The sequence below is a fragment of the Lissotriton vulgaris genome, chromosome 4_1, assembly GCF_964263255.1.
Source record: "Lissotriton vulgaris chromosome 4_1, aLisVul1.2, whole genome shotgun sequence".
Taxonomy (NCBI): domain Eukaryota; kingdom Metazoa; phylum Chordata; class Amphibia; order Caudata; family Salamandridae; genus Lissotriton; species Lissotriton vulgaris.
The window spans coordinates 10,521,318-10,541,944 of NC_141691.1; the positions used below are offsets into that span (position 1 = coordinate 10,521,318).

General features: G+C 37.6%; 1 protein-coding gene across 1 annotated transcript in view; it reads left to right on the forward strand.

Annotated features, from left to right (window-relative positions):
- Positions 1–4,240: 4,240 nt before the first annotated feature.
- The window catches only part of LOC147718207 (vomeronasal type-2 receptor 1-like), a 32,664-nt gene continuing 16,277 nt past the window's right edge, over positions 4,241–20,627 (forward strand). The window contains exon 1 of the mRNA XM_086967166.1: positions 4,241–4,507. Coding sequence (XP_086823292.1) covers positions 4,241–4,507 — 267 coding nt within the window. The remainder of the gene's footprint in view (positions 4,508–20,627) is intronic.

A 20,627-nucleotide genomic window follows, 5' to 3' on the forward strand; every position in this document is an offset into this window, starting at 1 on the left:
GGGGTTATTTTCCAATTAGGTTTTTGGATTTTAACATAAAAAGACTCTACTTTTTGGTGCGATGTAATGGGGTGCTGGGTACATGTTTAGATTTAATATTTATTACATTTTCTCCCAAACACAATTACACTATTAGGAGAATTTCGGTCAGTGTTTATGAGGGTTTCTGGTTGGATTCTGCTTCAGAGGATAGAATATTTCCTTTTAACTAATACTCAGGATTTTCTGGAGCAGGTTTATTATGGTTTAGAACTTGAATTGTGCTACTCAACCTTGAACGCCTTAAGGGTGATAGTGAAAGGTGTACAATCTTCTCCAAATACTTGAAGAAAGAAGACAATTACAGGTAAGATAAATTAAAATGCTATAGTTATATAAATATGATTTGAAAAATGTGTTACATTTTGTGATAGTCAATTAGGATTCAGCCTAGCGCAGTTTTGATTTGCAGGACAAGAATTTATTTACTATTAGTAGTGATAGGAGATTAGTAGTGCAATTCGTAAGCTATATTTCTACATTGTCAATTCTCCCCAAGAATTGCTAATTGGTAATATTCAAAAAGGAGTTTCATGTTCATTTATTTGGTTTATGAGACACTGTAGGCCACAGTAAGATTCTCCTCTTTGGAAAGATCCAGGAAATTATTGAAATTTGGGCAGGATTTTCAATAGAGCTAGATAAGGAGTTATGGTTTCCTTTTAAGGCACTAATAGTTTTTTTGTCCACTCTAAAAATGTGGAGCCCTCCTAAGACACAGCCTGATTAGATGCCAATCCAGGTCTGTTCATAATTGAAAAGTAAAGGGGCTAATTTTCCTTCATTGTTCAGTGGCGACAATTATCCACTTGTTTTTTGCTTATACTCTTTTATTTATACCAAAACTCACATATAGTAATTTAAAACATATGTAGTTACTCATAAAGACACAATTGAGACAGTCATTCACTCACTAACACACCCATACACACACTCATCCACCCTTACCGTCCTGCACACATGCTGTCTTCAACACATACAAAGAGTGAGTCACTCGTTCATGCAACTATGCACTAAGTAATATCCCCCAGCAAACCATACAGACATTCAGCCGTTCTCTCATATAGACACTCATGTAGCTACTCACCAACCCATGCAGCCACTTAAACGCAAAGTGAGAGACTGATACAGATATGTCCATATTAAACATTACTTGCTAACCCATGTATTCTCTAAGATACACATAATCAGTCAGTTATACAATCAATTTTACAACCAAAAAATCATCTATTTAGACACCTATGTACCCATTTATTTTCCATAGACCTTGAGATATACATATATAAAAAATATTTAATTTTCTGAAAAATACACATTCACTGGATGATACAATAAGTGATGTCATCAGTGATGTCATTTGAGATGTCATCAGTGATGTCATGAGTAATGTCACCGACCATGTCATGAATGATGTAATATGGATTTCATTAGCAGTGCATTGCGGGCGCAAGTTATAGTTAGCTGAACTAACTGTATCAGGGGAATTTCTATGGTTTTGTACAAGTGAAATGTCCAACTAACTATAACACCCCTGAAACCTATGGATTCTTTTCAGTGAATTTCTACGCTTTTTTTAAATGCTAATTTCTTACTATAACGTGCCTAAAACCTATGTTTTTTTCAATGAATATATTATATATAATAGGTTTATTTAACAACATTTGCAGGAATAAATTAGCCCAATTTCAATGACATTGTCACTAACATCCCATACAGAATACTGTCTACCACATTAGGATGGCGGGCAGACGGTCGGGGCGTAAAGACAGTCCAACACTAATCCGACAATGTCCGTTGTATGGTCTGTAATGCCTACAATGGTACATACAATGTTCCTTTCAGCCAGCCCTTTCATGTGGGCAAAGACCTGGAATGAGCAATTTCAGACACAACCCCACTCTGCACACCTTCACGAAGAGCCTCAAGACCTGGCTCTTCGACTGACTTGGACCTGCAACCCCCAGCACCTTGAGACCATAATTGGTGAGTAGCGCGCTTCATAAATCCCTGATTGATTGATTTTAGAGAACCCACCATGAAAAGGCTGGTGGAAAGGGATATTGGGGACCCATTGCAGGCCTCCCTAACCCCCTGTCCCGCAGGCACGGGACATGGGGGCCTCCTATGGTGCCCCCTACATATTCCAGCACCATAAGGCAGGCACCGCAAGGTGCCTGCTATGTAGTGCAGGGATATTTAAAGTGTTCCTTTTTTTCATTGAGGCAGGTGCTACAGCCAACAGCACCCACCCCAATGCAAAATATAGGCAGTGCGACCACTGTGGTGGCACTTGCATCAAAATGCATACCGCGGGACCGCTGCTATCTGGGTGGTCCCAATCCTCGATAGGGTGACGTGTGAATGTAAGTCCCCCTGCCATTATTGTCTAAATTAAATTTTTTATAAATACAAAAATAAAAAAGGGAAGATGCCCCTCCCCACTGCAACACCACCAAAGCTGTGGTTGGGCCACCCACCAGATTAAGAGTTTCCTCTTGTCCAGTGGGCTTTTTTGTGTGTTCCCACAGCGGTGTCTCTAAAAAATGGCACCACTATGAGAACGCCAAAAACAGTTCCTGCATGCCATTGACTGAAAAGTAATTCCGTGGCAGCTGCAGCTGTGCAGGCTCATGATAGGGTGGTGGAGAGACAGCCACCACAACACCCCCAGGAATATGCTAGTGCTAATTGTTGGCAGTATCTCCATGTGCTTTGAAATGGTAGTAATAGCCTTGTATGGCTGTGTTGGGGTAAAGATTTAGTGGTAAGGATATGCTCAAACTTTTGTCCTGTGCTCCCTATGCCACCAGATTCAGAAAGGTAATTTAGTTTTGACTCATTTATGCTTTTGAGCAAGTTTACTACTTTTTGGCTATTCACAACATTTTAGCGTATATTTACTCCAAAAGTATGACTCAAATGTCTCCCCCAAATTAAAGGGCCTGTGGGCTAAAAACCATTGAGTAATTTGAGTAATTTAAACTTTGAGTACGTTTGCTCCTGTTTGGCTAATCTCAAACTCTAAAGTATAACTTACATTTCGACTTCATGAATAGCCAAGAGAGTAGCAAACTTGTCTAAATGTGTAAATTATTCAAATCTGTATATTCTCCAGGACATTTAATTTTGTGATAAATGTGTTAGTTGCACCTTTAGATTAAATTCATACTCAACTTTTGGGAATATTCAAAAAGTAGTAAATGGACTCAAAAGTGTTGATTACTGAAAAGTGCAATTTGCTTTTGTTAGTCAGGCCCAGAATGTAATTTATTTTGTTTGGGATGGATTTTCTTGAGAGAATTTTTAGATTTCGATTTTGTTTAGTAGAAGAACAGTGTGTGCCTTGCAGATATATGTAATGTGCTTTAAAAACAGGAAACAAAAAAATGTCTTATTATAATCTAATTATCTCCTGATAGATATACTTATTGTAAAAAATACATACTATATCGCATTTTTATTCACTTAAAAATAGAAAGAGACAGCTGGTAGTATGCTCTTACCTTCAATTTTCACCACCTTCAAGATAGTGATTTGGTCTCCTCATAGGTCTACTAATATGTTTTTATACTATTAAATATGTTTTTATTTGTACAATACTTACTGGATTTTATTTTAATACAAGAGCTTTCTGTGACAGAATGTTAAATAATGTTTACAAGTATTTCTAATTGTTATGTGTGGAAATAGAGCATCCATATTTGATGGGGTTTCAGAAAGATCTAAAATCATGTTATAATGCATTCATTTATTTATTTTATTTATGTATATAACTAGTTTATTGTAACATGGTATGTTATTTAACCATTTATATTTGTAACAATTGGTAAAAAAATGCATTGTAAAAACTTGTGTTATAATAATAAAATACTGAGTGGTACACTGCGTTGTAAGGTAGCATGTTATAATGACATGCCTTGTTACACGTGATATTCGTTCCTTGGTGGTGGAAGTGTGCTTAGATGTTATGCCTCCTTGCCTCAATCCAAATTTACGTTAGTACTTTTGTTTTATTTGTACTGTCTGAGAGCAAGTAATCAGGCAAGGCGGCAGCCGTCATAGACTAACAAATACTTTGAATCTTTACTTTATATGTTTGTATGTGGTTAGGTGCTTGTCCTCCCATTCACCAATATTTACCTCCCCATCTGACTGTTAACTTTGAGCTTTTGCTAGTTTTCAGATACAATACTACAGGGACATGCTGGGGTTACTCTTTGCTGTCACTGAGGTAAATGAGAACCCCTATCTACTACCAAACATCACCCTGGCTTTGAGGGTCTATGACTTCTGTTTGTCCGAGAAGAGAGCTGTGGAAGGGGTTCTTGCAATCCTCGCTGGAAGGAAGATGCCGGTCCCAAACTTCTTATGCCAGCCTCTGCCCACTTTAATTGGCTTTGTTGGTGGTGGCACATCTTCTACTTCCATCGCAATGGCTTCAATACTAGAACTCTACAGCATACCTGAGGTATGGATTTCAGAGTTTTTGGAAGCATCTGCTTGTCTTGATTTTCGTATTATTCATGTATATGGTCTTTTGTTTCCTGTTTGTGTTTTCTGTGAAGCATAATTTATTAACGAAATATGGAAGAAACAACAAGAAAACAATCACAGTGCCATACATTTCTACATACATATTCCACAATAATGACACCAGTTAATGCTAAAGGGATTGTGTTTCTGTTTTCTGCTAAGAGTGTGCTTAATATTCCACCTATCTTTGATAGTTCTTTCTGAGAGTTATTACACCTCAGTGGATGTAGGCGTATTGCTGCACAGGGGATGTAGCATCATGAATGAAGAAACAGACAGATGGTGAGGTGCAGCAACTGCCGACAATGTCAGATGATTTCTTTCACAGTTGGTTGGAGGGTGACTTCATGACCTTGTGCTTTTTCTTGTGTATGACATCCTGCTCTTGGCTAGCAGGCCAACTCTACCTCTGAAAAATGCAATGTAGTGTCATCCTTCTACTTAAGCAAACCTCTCTCAAACTTCTTTGAAGGTCGGTTCTAGCAACGCTTCTATTAAGATCTTGGCCCAGGCTTAGGGCCTTAATTAGATCTCAGCAAACAGGTTACTCTATCAAACCGGTGACAGATATCCCATCTGACAAAATATAAATCCGATTATATCATATGAGATTCATATTTTGGTGGGCAGGATATCAAATACCATTGTGACGGAGTAACCCATCCCCGGAGATATAAATCAGGCCCTTAATCTTAGACTGAAAGCGAGAGAGCAGCGAAAATAGCTCTACCTTTGGGGCACATTTCTTCTCAACTATACTGATCCTAGAATAAATGGAACCATTTTCTGTGATCAAACCTGAGCAATAAAAGCATTTGATTATTTTGAAGTGTATGATCCCCTCCAATGATACAAGGACCTGGGCACAGTATAGTCAGTGTATGCACAGATCATGGCACAAGTCCTCCCTCACGGTCTGGTTCAGATCTTCCATGAGCACTGTTTAATGCTCCTAACATCAATCCCAAATCCTGAAAAATGCAGAAAATGACAGAAAGACTGGTAGAGGCACCATAACTACTCAGAATAATTCAGAGGATGCCACATCTGCATACTGGAATCACTATATTTGTGCAGAAGTGCCAGGTCAAAAATATACCCAGGAATTCATGCAATGGCCCATGTATACAGACATACACACATACACACACATCCATAGGCACACACCCCATCTATGCTTGTCCGTGACATGATAGCAGCAAATAATAATAATTATTATGCACAACTATATGCACTCCTGTTTCTCATCTTCTTTGCTGGCTTTGCTGGTTTTCAAAGACTTCAGGGTAAGCGCAGATGCTAAGCTCTGCCTGTCGGCCACTGCAACTTTGCAGAGTATCTGCTTGGCTTGCGGGTGCTCCGTGGTGGAATTTGAATATGTACTGCGATTGCAGACGCAGTCTCCAGAACACTTACTCTTCCGGGACTGCAGCGTCTATCACACCTGGATAGGATTATGGCCCGCAACGTAGCCGAAATAGCGTCCCCCTGTCACCGTGTTTGGTAATGTTTCACTGGCACACGAAGGCAAGGGCACGAAAACTAATGAACCCACCACTGCCAGCCCACACATTGCCAGTGGTACACAGACAAAATATCGATTTTTAAATATCGATATACAAAAATATCGAAGTTTAAATATCGATAGGACAAAATATCGAAGGTAAGTAATATCGACAGTCTTAATATGGATATTAGTATGATATCAGTAATATCGAAGTTGTAAATATCGATGTCAATAATATCGAAATTAATAACTTCGATGTTACTAATATCAATTTTAAATACATTTAGTGTATATTATATTGTATTTATTATGTTTTATTATTTAATTTTAATGTAATTTAATTAAATATTGTCTTTTACTACTGTAGCAGGTTGTGGGTTTATAGGGGAATAGGGTGGGAAGTAATTTAATTATGTTAAATTAATTATTAATTAGTAGGAATTATTAATTAATTGAGAAATATTTTTTAATTATTTTTAATTAATTGAATAATTGATAAATATGTTCTGTAGCAGGTTATGGGTTTATAGGGGAATAGGGTGGGAAGTAATTTAATAATAATTAATTAATTGATATATGTTTGTACATATTTTAATTAATAATTAATTTGTAATTAATTTCTATTAATTAGTTAATTAATATAATTTTGTACATATTTATAATTATTAATTAGTTGGTAATTAATTAATATTATTTATTTAATTACAATAATTATAGTAATTTTTTATATATATAATGTATTGTTATTCTTAATTAATTAATTGGGAAAAATAATATTAATTATTAAATTAAATTAATTACAGCAAATGTGCTAATATATTGACTTTATTGTTATTGTTAATTAATAATTAAATAATATTAATTAATTTTGGGTAAAGGAGTATTTTTAGGGTTCTGGGTCAGTGTTCAGTTTTTGGGTAAACGGGTATTTTTAGGGTTCAGGGTCAGTTTTCAGTTCATGGGTAAAGGGGTATTTTTAGGGTTCAGGGTCAGTTTTCAGTTTTTGGGTAAAGGGGTATTTTTAGGGTTCAGGGTCAGTTTTCAGTTTTTGGGTAAAGGGGTATTTTTAGGGTTCAGGGTCAGTTTTCAGTTTTTGGGTAAAGGGGTATTTTTAGGGTTCAGGGTCAGTTTTCAGTTTTTGGGTAAAGGGTTATTTTTAGGGTTTAGGGTCAGTTTTCAGTTTTTGGGTAAAGGGGTATTTTTAGGGTTCAGGGTCAGTTTTCAGTTTTTGGGTAAAGGGGTAATTTTAGGGATAAGGGTCAGTTTTCAGTTTTTGGGTAAAGGGGTATTTTTAGGTTTCAGAGTCAGTTTTGGGTTTTTGGGGTACAGGGATATTTTTAGGGTTCAGGGTCAGTTTGGGGTTTTTGGGGTACAGGCGTACAGGGTAAAATAAAAAAAAATATTACATTAAATCAAATAAATTACATGAAAAAAATTTAAATTACATTAAATTATTAAGTGTTTTATTTATTTTAAATGTATATGTATTAGTTTTAATTTTGTTTTAATATTTTTATTTAATATTTGTAAAATTATGTATATTTTAAAATTATTTTTACATTATTATTAATACATTTAAAAAAACGATATTTTTGATTCCGATATTTTTGTACTACGATATTATTTTTTCGATATTTTTGTACTTACCTTAATGAAGATAGGATTCCGATATTTTTGCTGTCGATATTTTTGCTCCGATATTTTTGCATTTCGATATTCTGTCGATATTATGTCAGACATTCATTGCCAGTAATGTATGAGCGGACACTCATTACATTGGGAGACCCGTTCTTAAATTATATCAATCAGGCATGGCGGCGGCCATTATACAGTCCTGCCTAACCCCTTCTGATGTGTCTGTGGCAGCAGCTTTATTGAAGGCACTGGAGGTAGAACAGGTCAGAGGGCAGAAGAGAGACAGAGAAACTTCTGTATCCTGTTCTTCTCCTACTTACCTGAACGCCAGCCTGACTGCTTCAACAGTGTTGTAAGGTAATGACTTAATGTTAAAAACTAAATCATCTTGTCTGCCTCTGATTGTTTGCCTGAGGTGAGAATGCAGACATCTTTATTGCATGATACTGTAGCAACTCTGACTTTAGCTGCAGCTGTGACCCAACCAATTCCATCAAGCCTGTTAAACACCTGCAAGGATATCTGCAACATGCCAGTTATGAATCCTGAGGTGCTTGCTGACACACTTTCGTCTGCAGAATGGTTAGACGCTTCTAATATACCAACTGTCTCCTCACCAGATAAAATAATAAACGGAGGAGATGAAGCTGGGAAAGGTCAGCATACACGTAGTGATCTTGGGAGCAGATCTTAATGAAAACGCAACGTATGAAGCTGGGACTTGTCATATATCTACACCGACCTTAGTACAGGGTACCTACCCAGCAATAAATAATCTAATGAATGCTGCTCCAGACTCTACCTAACCCCTAATTATTCTTCTGCCTCTACCATTACATATGCTCCAGCTCCTAAGGGTATTACCCTTCAATCTAAAATGAAGGGGTCTGCTCATGCAAAAATGAGGCTACCTGAAGCTGATAATGTCCACAATAAAGGGACAAAACTGAAGAAGAAGCAGAAGGCTAAGGAGCTGGCTATGCTACATTCTGTAGTGCTAGAAGCAATAACATATGGATGCGATAACAGAATTACCCCCCTTAGAAAATGGGTTACTGACAAAGGGGATGTAAAAGCTATGATCTCAAGACTATCTGGATGTTCTCTAAACAATGAAATGCAAATTCAGGAATCATCGGATTTGGGACCCGGTCCATGCTCGGGCCCATGCGCTTATGTTGGTGAAACACATCCTGCCGATTCTGCTGGCAATATGGGTGGCACTGAACAGGACTCTTCTTCCTCACCATCACTGCCCTTACTCCTACTGTTTCTATAAATTCAAGCGATCAAAGGCAAGATAGTAATGATGAATTTACTCTATCTGCTATCTTTCAATTACTCCACCATCAGAGAATGGAGATGCTAAATAGCTTTGGCCAAACCAGAGTTGATAGTAGTCTGATACAACAGGGCTTATCTGAGGTAGTAACCAGAGTAACTGGGCTTACTCAAGAAATAACGGAACAGCAACAGCGCTTGGCAACCACGGAAGACACTGTTGCTGTGTCAGTATCCATGATAGAGACACATGAAACCTAAATTATGTCTCTTAAAAATAAGGTCGAGGACCTTGAAAACAGACAACGAAGGAAAAAGAGGGTGCAGATCTTAGAGCCTATGTGGTCCAGCTTATTCAGAAATCGTTCCCAGATCTCGCTGACTGGGACTGGGATTCCCAGATCCAGCGGGCCCATAGGCTTTCTTTGTTCCTTAATCAAGAAGCACGAGCCAGTCAACAGCATCCCAGACCTTTGATTATTTATTTTGGGAATTTTTTGCCCAGGCAGGCCATTTTCTTTAGAGCTTGACCCGGCTCATACAATTCATACCCATTTTCCGTGAAGTCAGATCTTTGTAAGGAAACTATAGAGCGCCAATGGAATCTACGTCAGCTGATTGATCCTGTGAAAGCCATGGGCACACAAGTATTTCTTCAAGAACACGCTAGACTTAAAGCTATTCGTGGTGGTCACACTTGGCTTTTCCACTCAGTCAAAAAGGTGCAGCTTACTCTTGATCAATGGAAGTCTCCAAAACAACCAGCTCCTTAAGACTTTATATTTACTGAATGTATATCTTTGATAATGTTTATGATAGTTTGAATGAATCAAAGTTATTAATAGGCCCTAGTGGGGCTTTATTTTCTTTTTCTAAAAAAGGGGGAGCCTTCTATCTCTATGCAATCTATCTTAAATAATTGTATGGTGTGCTAAGGGTGGAGCGGGTAGCACTCGTGGTGGTGCAAGTTCACACTGGCTGTCCATCAACAGCCTGGATCGGGGTGATTTTTTCCCCAAGGAACAGAATGGGGCGGGAGGGGGGTCCCCGAGATCTGGCTAGTGCTGGACTGCTTGGGGCTTGAGGAGTTGAGGTTGGGGGGGGTTAAGAAGAAAATATTGGAAGGAGTAAGCAGAAAGACTATGTCTGATTTAATATTCATATTTATAACAACATATACAGCATGTACCTTATTTCACTTAAAAATGATGTTAAAGGGACCACAGCTCTTTGGCCCTGGGGCCTTGTTATGAATCAAGTGTTATAATAATGGGTATTATAAAGTGTTTATGCTGGAACGTAACTGGCTTGAATTCGGCAAATAAGCAACAGTTGGTAGGGGCGGAAATTCACAATTATAAACCTCATATTGTTGCATTGGTTGAAACGCATCTAGAGCACAAAGACAGACATTTACTTAGACAATTGAACTATAAGATAGTTGCTAGTACATCTCAGTTATTTTCTATCAGAGGGGTTGCTATTTTAGCTGATAAATGGCTAGACTACACTTTGCTCAGAGCTTCTTATGGCAACCGAGGCAGGTGGACAATAGTGCAGTTTCTTATCAACGGTCACAAATATGTACTATGTAGTATCTGTGGACCTAATACTGATGATCAATTCACTTTTGAGATTTTAACCATGAAACTTCTTGATTGGCAGGAAAACTTAATAATTATGGGCAATTTAAATTGTACTATGAATCCTAGTATTGATTCGACAAATCAAGGAGCTTCGGTTAGAATGAGTAAAGTTAGGGCTACTGTTGTGGATATGGCTAGGCTACGCGGTTTGAAGGATGTCTGGCAGACACTGTATCCTTCATTGCCTGGCTATACATTTTATAGTGCACCACACCAATCATATTCAAGAATCAATTTGCTTTTTATTTGGGACTCCCTCCTTAAAAGTGCTAGATGTGAATTCTGCCCTTAAATAATTTCAGATCACAATCACTTACTTTTGAACCTAACACTTAGTCAATCTGTCAGAGCAGTCTGCCAATTCTCTTTTCACCGCTGTTTGCTCAAAGTCAGAGAGTATACAATGTTTATCCTCAATGTATTAGTACTTTTATACAGGACAATAAAGGCTCTGCCTTTCTTTCTTTTTTTTTGTTTGGGATTAAAAATCAGGTAAATAAGGATACTGGAGATGCTATTCGACAATTAGTAGTAGCGCACGCAGATGAAATTAGGAACTGTACTACTCAACACGTGGTAGCTCCCACACATTCTCCAATATACCTTCTTTTAATTGAAAATGTGCAGCGCTAAATTGATATCTAAAAGAATGAACGTCTGCAAATTACATTAAGCATAAAACTCTACAGTATGAATATGATTGAGCAGGTTGGAAAAGTGCTGGCACATCAACTCTCTGATAAACGCGCAGAGCGGGTGATAAAATGCATAAGAGGCAATGACGGGCAACTTCACACACAAAGAGATTGTCGAACAATTTTCTGGCTACTGCCAGATCTTATATAGTATTTCTAATTTATTTGATGAAGAAAAATTCCTGAGCTATCTGGAAAAGTGTGATTTTAAACGACTAATAGATTGGAAATAGAACAGGCAGACGTAATGAATTCAGAAATCTAATTGGAAGGGAGAAGATACTTTACTGGTTGAATTCTACAAGATCTTTAAGGCTGGCCTAACCCCTTTAATGTTTAAAGTTAGAAATCATATCACTGTTGGAAAATCAATACCCAAGACCTGAAAACAACAAATATCATTTTTTTCTTAAAGAAGAACAAACTTGCTTCTGCCCAACAACATGGAGCCATACCCAGAAAAGACACAACTGCACATGTGAACACCGCCATTTTTGCCTTTGATGCTGCCTTTAAAATTAATTTGGGCATATGACAGATTATGCTCGATGCAGAAAAGGCATTCAACTGTGTAATTTCGGACTGTTTATGGGCTACACTTATTGAATATAACTTCAATGGCCATTTTTATGACTGGGTTTGGGCCCTGTTTAGGTCCCTGAATGCCAAGTTAATCTATCTAACTTACCAGTCTTTAGCATTTATAGTTCTTAGGGGCACGTGGCAAGGATGCCCTTTATCACCCCTACTTTTTGCTTTATATATAGAACCATACATTAAACCTTTGCTTTCCAATCCATCTATCCTGAAAGTTACGGCTTATGCCGATGACATTGCGGTATTTTCTATAGATCCAGTAAAAGCAATAGAAGTAATTAAAACACATCAAATCTATTTGGTCATTTTTAAGGGTATAAGCTTAATGTTAGTAAAACTCAAACTATCCTTAACTGTCAACCAAGAATGTCTATAACTGGTGCTTGTGCGTTAGCGACCTATTTAGGTGTCCAGATTACTTCAGACATATGGCAGGTCATAAAAATTAATTATGATACTTAACTTAAATCAACAATTTCTAAAATGAGGGTCTGGCACAAACTGCCAATTAGTAACATAGGGCATTGCAATATTATAAAAATGATTGTATTGCCTAAATTGCTTTATTTATTCAGGGCAATACCGCTGAGAGTCCCACACTATTTTTTTAATAAACCTGAGGGTGCCATTAGTAGCTTTATTTGGAGTTATAAACAGCCGAGACGTGCTGTAAACCTAAAACTTTCTTACTGTCAGGGCGGGTTCAAACTACCAGATTTTAGATTATATTTTTGGACTACTTTTTTTGGGCATTTGCAACATCTCCTTGATGTTAGGAGTAAACAAAGCTGTTATAATCTTGTTATCGGCAAAGAGAGCAATATGTTTATATACAGAAGTGACCCTAACTACTTTAAAAGAGTCCGATTTAAAACTCCTAAAGATATAGCCTATATATGGCGTGACATTACAGTTAATCATTCTCTGCCTTTGATACATCTTAATATGCCACTATGGGGTAATCCTATGTTCCCTGATATCTTCCATGATGTGGTAGCCAAATCCTAGGATAGATTTGGTATTAGACAGCTTAGCAACTTGTATAATGCTGCTGGGTTCCGCACGTTTTTAGATTTGCAAACTTCATTCGGTCTTCCTAAAAACATGTTGTATAAATACTTGCAGATAAGAGATTAATTAATGACATCTAAAGGGATAAGACAACCTATGGGATCAGATTTACTGCAATATATACACTCAGACTCAAAACTGACTATTAGTAAGGCGTATCAGCTACTCTCCCAAACATGGGAGAATGATTATTCAAAGATAGCACTCAAATGGACTGGACTACTGGGTCAAGATGTTAACTCAGCTGATTTAGAAGAATCAATGGAGAACTTAAATAGCTTGGTCCACTCTATTAATCTCAAACCGCAACAGTTTAAAACAATGTTTATGCTTTACTCTACACCAGAACATATAGTTAAGTGGATAAATTCTGGTAACATAAACACGAATGACAAATGTATGTGCGCCAAGTGCGGAATGATAGCTTCAAATAGTTTGCATATGTTTGTTACCTGTCCGGACTTGGCTGTCTTATAGAATGATATACGGGACATTATAGTTGATCGTTTAAAAATCGATCTTTACTTAGCAGAGAAAGAGATTATGCTTGGTTATAAAGTAGATGTACCTCTAGGATTAAGAACTCTAATATCAATTATGAAAGTAACAGCTCTCCGTTGGGTTGCCCATGCTTGGATATCTAAAATTTTGTCTAGAGCTTTTGAATGGTGGGCAACACTAAGGGAGTATCTAGAGAGAGAGATGGCTATAGCCAAGGGTAGAGGCATACAGTCTTGGAGGAAGTTCTATCGAATTTGGGGACCCTTGATAGATTAAGTAAGGAAGAATATACATTTTTGTAATTTTTCATTTTATTTTACTCGCTTACTCATGTGTTCAATGTATAATGTCATCTCCTCATTTCCTTGATGTATATGTATAATATACTATATGTTGATACGATTGCATTGTGATTACAGTGCTTACTTTCCAAAACAAAAATAAGAATACAAAAAAAATAACTATATGCACATTTAGGGGGTTCCATATACAATAATAGTCCACTGTTCTAAATGGACAAGACTTCGGAAATAATTACAGTAATATGATTACACACACACGTAAATAATAGAAAATATTATGCACATCTAAATGCACATCTAAGAGGGTCTGTACACAGTCATAATCTATTTCTGTACATTTCAACAGCCTGGAAGATATCAACAATTGTAACAACGGTGTACACATCTAAGGGGCTCTTCTATAAACAATCATAATCTACCACTAAAGATACAACATCAGGGAAAATAACTAACAAGATTACTCAAAACTATATACTCATCAATGGGGTGTATTTACAGTCATAATCTAATTGTTTCTCACAGACTTATTGACAATTTTAGGCTCCATCACTTTGCATTTAGGGAGTTGTACAGCGCCTTAAAAGCTACACTCAGACTCTGCACCATCACATTTCTAGTGACCAGAACTCTATCTAGTCTCAAGTATTAGGGGGTAAGGGCATAGGAATAAATACTTACACAGTGCATCTCTATACAATAGGCAGTAAGAAGCATACAAACTCACCTTAAAGCATGCATTACCTCTCCTGTGCACAAAGGGTACTTTCTTTGTGTCAAGTTTTCTTCTATTTCGGACAAAGTGGCTTTTAAGGTCAGTAGGACAATCTTTTGTTTTAGCTAATATTGTTTTTGGGTACAGTGGTGTAGCATCTATTTCTGCAATATTTTAATGGTTTACTTTTGAAACACCCTGTACATTTTATGTTTTTTACCAAAAGGATTGAAATTTGCTGAAATATGAAAGAGCCTTTACATGTATATAATAAATACCACAATCAGGGATGAAACTTTCCCCTCCAACATTTTGGTACATAAATATCAAAGCTATGCTGTACCTATCACAATACTGAGAGGGTGAGTATATATTGGTAAGCATAGCTAACTCCCGTCATAGTTCAAGTAATTACAGCTGATACTGTGAACTATAACACTGCATAACTGCTTGTTGTAAACTCTTAAGGAAAACATCTACAGACAGAAACAGAAATATATGAATAGGGGTTACCCATAGAGTATTTTTGATAAAGCCATTGAACGCAAGTATAAAAAAGACTGTGTTACATTACTGACGAACCAACCTAAAAAACAGCTACAACGGCACGTTTTTGTGTCCAAATACTTCACAAGTTCGAAGAAAATTAAGAAAACCATCAACCACACATTTTAATGATATCTTCAAAGAGAAACCTTTGCATGCCTATAGTACGTCAAAAATGTGAAAGAATTGTTGATGTTCATACCATAGGAAGAAACCACGGTTTTCTATGGCACTAAGAAATGTTACAACTGTGTACATTGTGTAACAATGTAATAACTGCCAACAAGAACCAATATCCATCAATAGGAGAAACTATTATGCTGAAATACAACTCAGATTGCAATTCCAAATATCCACTCTATGGCATAAAGTTTTCTTGCGGACTACTTGGTGTCGAGAAAACAGAACGAAAAGTCAAATTACTGATTTCTGAGCACAAAAGCACCATTAGGACATTGAACAAAACCAGTAATTTAGCAGTGCACTGGGTTGAAGGTCGTCACTCTATTGCTCAAATTAAGTTTCAGGTGATAGAGATAGTAGTACCCACTCCAGACAAAGATCTCACAAGATCTTTACTCTAAAGAGAGTTGTTTTGGATCATGAGATTAAATACATAAGATCCTAAGGGACTCAATGAAAAAATTAGATATGTGATGTTTCTTATAACTACCGTTTTCATTGATTTTCATATCCTTATTGAAGTGTTTGGTTGCACCTTAATTTTACATGTATCATACAATGATGATGAGGCTGACAGGTGGTGACTATTGTAATGCATGTATTTGACATTATTTTAGTTTTTAATTTTTCTTTTATTATCATTTTTCATTCACTTGTCTCTTACAGCTGACAACACTGAATTTAGTTTTTAACCTGATCTTATTGTCAGCTCTGACTTCTTCATAGTTGTCCAATAGGTGCTTTCACGGGAACACGTTTCTCCCTCTTCTCGTACATTGTTGTTAAAAGGTTTGTTTTTTACCTCCATTTAGTAGGGTAATTTCCCTTAGAAAGATTCTCTAACTTCCAACATGGCGCTGAGTTTGTTATACTTTCGAGTGGTGTATTTTATGCGGAGTCCGTCGTTGGTTTCAGAGTAAGTCAGTTTTATTGGAGTCACATTTTTGTGTGCACATTCGTCATCGCGTCAGAGGGAGACAGTGCTACTTATGTTTTGTGCAGATTTTCAATAGGTGAGTGTACTATGGTATTTGGAGGAATACACCGTGGAATTGAAATGGATAGAGAAGAGAGGTGTGGTTAAACATTGTACTGCTTGTTGTTTATTGCAGATTCAGCCTTTTCGAACTGACTTGTTTCATAGAGCCTTGAAACAGGCAGGTTAGTGAGCCGAAGTAGATGTTATGTGCTTACAATTACTTTGTGGTTTATCCATGAGTTTAAGCTCACAAACGTCTCATTGTTGTTCACAGTGAGACATGGAATAGTTTTGCCAGTAAGTTTATAGGGTTTTGTTTTGTGACTTGCATGTTTTTCACTCACTCCAAGCAGAGGTGCATGTAGTCACTCCTAGATTTACTATGTAGAAACAAGTATGACAGAGAGGGAAGCTTTGGGACTTTACCCTCAACATCTTTCCAAACTTCTTTATCTATTTTCCTTTTTTTAAAATAATATTTTCATTTATCGTGGTTTTTTTTCACAACCCCTTTATGCACAGGAACCTCAAACTGAATTATTGGTACATATTGGTGTGTGGCAACATCATAAGTTAATTCAAGTTTTTCCTGCACATTGCACATATCTGACAAGAAATTGTGATTCAGTTATTCTTAAATTGAACTCCCTGAAGAAGGGCCAGGTGTCCCGAATGCATTGGGCAGGGAACAGCTTTGTATTGTCTGCATTCCAAGAAACCTCTGTGTCTGCAACATATTAAAATGCGATGACTGGTACAATTTCACTTGTTTCAAGTGAACTATGTTTATGCAAACGTTTATGTGATTTAATGACAGTATGTTTATAATTTTATGAAGAAAATAGGGACAGATTGAACAATTTGATAACTTAGGAAGCGTTGTTGGATTTACGACAAGCAGCGACGCAGTGCTATAGTGCACAGTGGTCAGGAGTAATTACTTGAACTATGATGGTATTTATGTTGACATGCCAATACAGCATGTCCACCACTAGATCACGCTAGACTAGTCTGATTGCTATAAATAACATATTTTACTAAGATAAAAAAAGGGAGTGTCAACTTTCTCAACAAAGTGTATCTAACTCCCCATAAGAAGACAATATTGAAAGTATACAAAGGTTCAAGGTATGCAGATGTGGAGTTATAATTAGTTTATAAATATTTACCTGCATTAACATTTTGCTATTTCGCTACAATATTTTTATATCATAGTATTTTCCTCTGTCTATTTAGAAGTGTAACCCTATCACTGGAGTAGGTGAGGCATACTTACTATACTCACTCAAGCAGTTAAAGATGAAGATCGTTTTGAACTTGCTGACAGAGTTGGTTTTGGTTCCCTGTCTACTCTGAGGGTTGCTGCAGTGACAGCGTAAGAAACTGGCTTACTGGTTGATGGGGTAAAACCCTGCTCAAGAAGCAACCCAGATTCACTGGCAGTGTGGAGTAACAAGCAACTCCAAATTAATCTGTGTTTAACCCTCTGGAAGTTTGGCACAACATTTGTCAGGCTTAACGTAGAGGCTATGTGTCAAGTATTTATGAAGTACAATAACACTAATAACATGGAAAGCACACACAAAATACTATATCAATTTAGACAAATAGAGGACATTTTTATAAATAATTTGGCACCAAAATGACAATACTCCAATCAGTAGAACTGCAGTCATTCAAATTTAAATACTTAAGTGAAAATAACGACAAAAAGCAAAAAGTGAAATTGTGGTCATGTGGTCGTGTGAGAGTGGGTGAAAGACACAAGTGGGCTGAGAACAAGGACCAGGTAAGTCCCACTGAAGGAGTTACCTTCACAGTCCGGAAGAGTTCCTTTTGCTGTGGAAGGAACTATGAGGATCAAGGAGAGCATCGCAGATGGCTGGTATAGCCGTGTGATGATCAGAATGGGTGTCGGGAAGAGTCATCGCTATAGTGTGAAGATTGTGACAGCTCTGCAGATGGTCATTGCCAGAGCTTCATGTTGGTGGCCCTTACTGTAGTGTAGTTCCTAGTTTCCCACTAGGCCCTGCGCATTGGAATAACATAAACAGTAGTATCGACGTGGAACTGCGGATATTCCAGGCCTCCACTGACTATGCTAAACTTAATTGGGTTTGTTACCAACTAGCTCAGAGGTCACTGGAAACTTTCTTCTCTGAATAGGAAGTGATCAGCTTCCCTGGCACAGACAAGAAGGGATTCGGTTTTCCAACAACCGTGCAACATGACAAATTTGGTCCTCAGATCAAGAGTCAATCTCTAGGGTCGTGTGAAACAATAGACAGTTATTTTACTCAGTCAGGTTAGTGCAGATTACTTTCACAATATGTACAGAATAGAGAGACGGGTGTTTGTCAATAAAGGGTTAACATTTATTGAACAGTCTTTCTTCTTGTACAAGAGAAATGTATTGCCACAATTGCAAGACTTGTTATGATAAAAAGTACGTACAGTAAGATAAGTATTGCGAGATAATACTGTAAAAGCATTGATATGGTTTCTTAGCCATACAATGGTTTAAAAGTAATAAAACATATATACATTCATATATACATTAGGCTAAAATACTCAACTGGTACTTCTAACTACCCCTACCCCAGTGTACCTGACCTAAGCCTAATACTTGGGAGGGGAGTAAGTAAGTAGCTTTAAGTTAAGTTGGTTTTGCCAAGGTTTGCTTCAAGAATTCTCATTAAGGGTTTAGTCAACACCATACCTCTGAATAGAATGATGTAGGTCAGGTATCTCCTTCAGGGAAACTCGGTATCCCAGTTACCCGCGAGGGCAGACTAGAAACGCTGGAGCTGGATTTCTCGGCAGGAGAAAGGCAGCGTCTCTCTTCAGCGCGTCGAGGAGGAGAAGGAGGGGGGACATCATCCGCGGGCAGCTTGCATCTGCTGGGCTCTTCGCATAGGACGGCTGTTCAGCTCCTAGTTTCACCACACTATCGTTCGCTAGTTGGAAGCGATAGCAGTAGCGATTGCAGCTATGGTGTCATCAGCATGACAGCTTCTTCAGCAGCAGCGAGATAGCTGACAGTATCAGCTTCACCAACAGCAACTAACAACAGGCAATTGCTTAAGGCAACGTTGGTAATATTTATACCTGAAAGGTACCATGTTTGACTTAAGTTTGCTGGACATAAGACGTCAATTAAAGATGTCACTAGGAAGTGATCGCTATCAGTTGCTCATTAGAGTTCTATTACTAATCAAAACACAGCAAGCGGGGGTTTCCAGGTTTGCTGAGTTTTTATCTTGTTGAAGAACTCGGAGTGTTAATCTAGGAATCTCAGATAGTGACTTCTGCTCTGTCATTGCACTAATTGGTTGCAAAGGAAGTGGCAGAGAAAACTATTCTGGAATGTGGCTCTGTTCGTGTGAGGCCAGAGATGACTTTCTGAATATTGTACTTGAACGGTTATGCCAATATAGGGAATAAATGGATTTATAGCCGAATAGGGGCATAAGGTCACAGTATCGATCAGGATCCTAGATAAGCACGCAACACCCACTCCACGGGTTCATGTCCATCAAATTACTAAAACTAGAGCAATAAGATGCATGTGTAACATTGCCCACCCCAAAATACATAAATGCATTTGAAATAGGCGTATACTGTAATACGTGAAAATTATAGGTACTGTACGTTTTCGAAGCATAGAAATCATTCAAAAATTATTGCATATGAAATCAATGAACGATTATGCAAAAAGAATTACACATGAAATATCTCTGAAACAGAAGAAGGGCGAGATAAATCATCACATATAAATGTATTGCAATAAATGTGCTAGAGGCTGGTGTAAGGTTGTTATGTCTCTAGATGTGTTTAGAAATAGAAGTTGAAGCTTCTGTTCTCTAAGAATAGTTTTTACTTTAAGCAAAGAATTGTTCGTGCCAAAAAGGGGTCAATATTAAAAAGTGTTCAATTAAAAAGAATTAATGCTTGAATGGGGAAATAGAGTTCCAACGCTTTTAGCAGTTTTTGTTGTTCAAAACTGAAGGCCGAATTCAGAGTTCATGGGAACGCTGTGTGTCGGAAAGCTTCTTCAAAGTTATTATTTCTGTTCGGGTGAGAACATCATATCAGACAGGCTCTCAAAGAATTGGTCTACAAAATCAGATGACAGTTCAACCAGATTCGATAGTGCTGTAACTTGGCAGGTGTGAGAATGATTGCTGTCACCATAGTCGGGATCAGCAATGCTCACAGAAGGTCGTACCTGGGTGATGTTGCTTTTGTCACTCGCTCCACTGTTACCACCTAGTCGAAGCACAGGAGTCTCAACGAATGCCGTCATCAGGATTGGTAGCCGCTGGGGACAACACAATGCGTGAGCCGTTATCGGACTGAGCAAATTATCAACGTCCATTGGTACTGCTGATGAAAGTGAA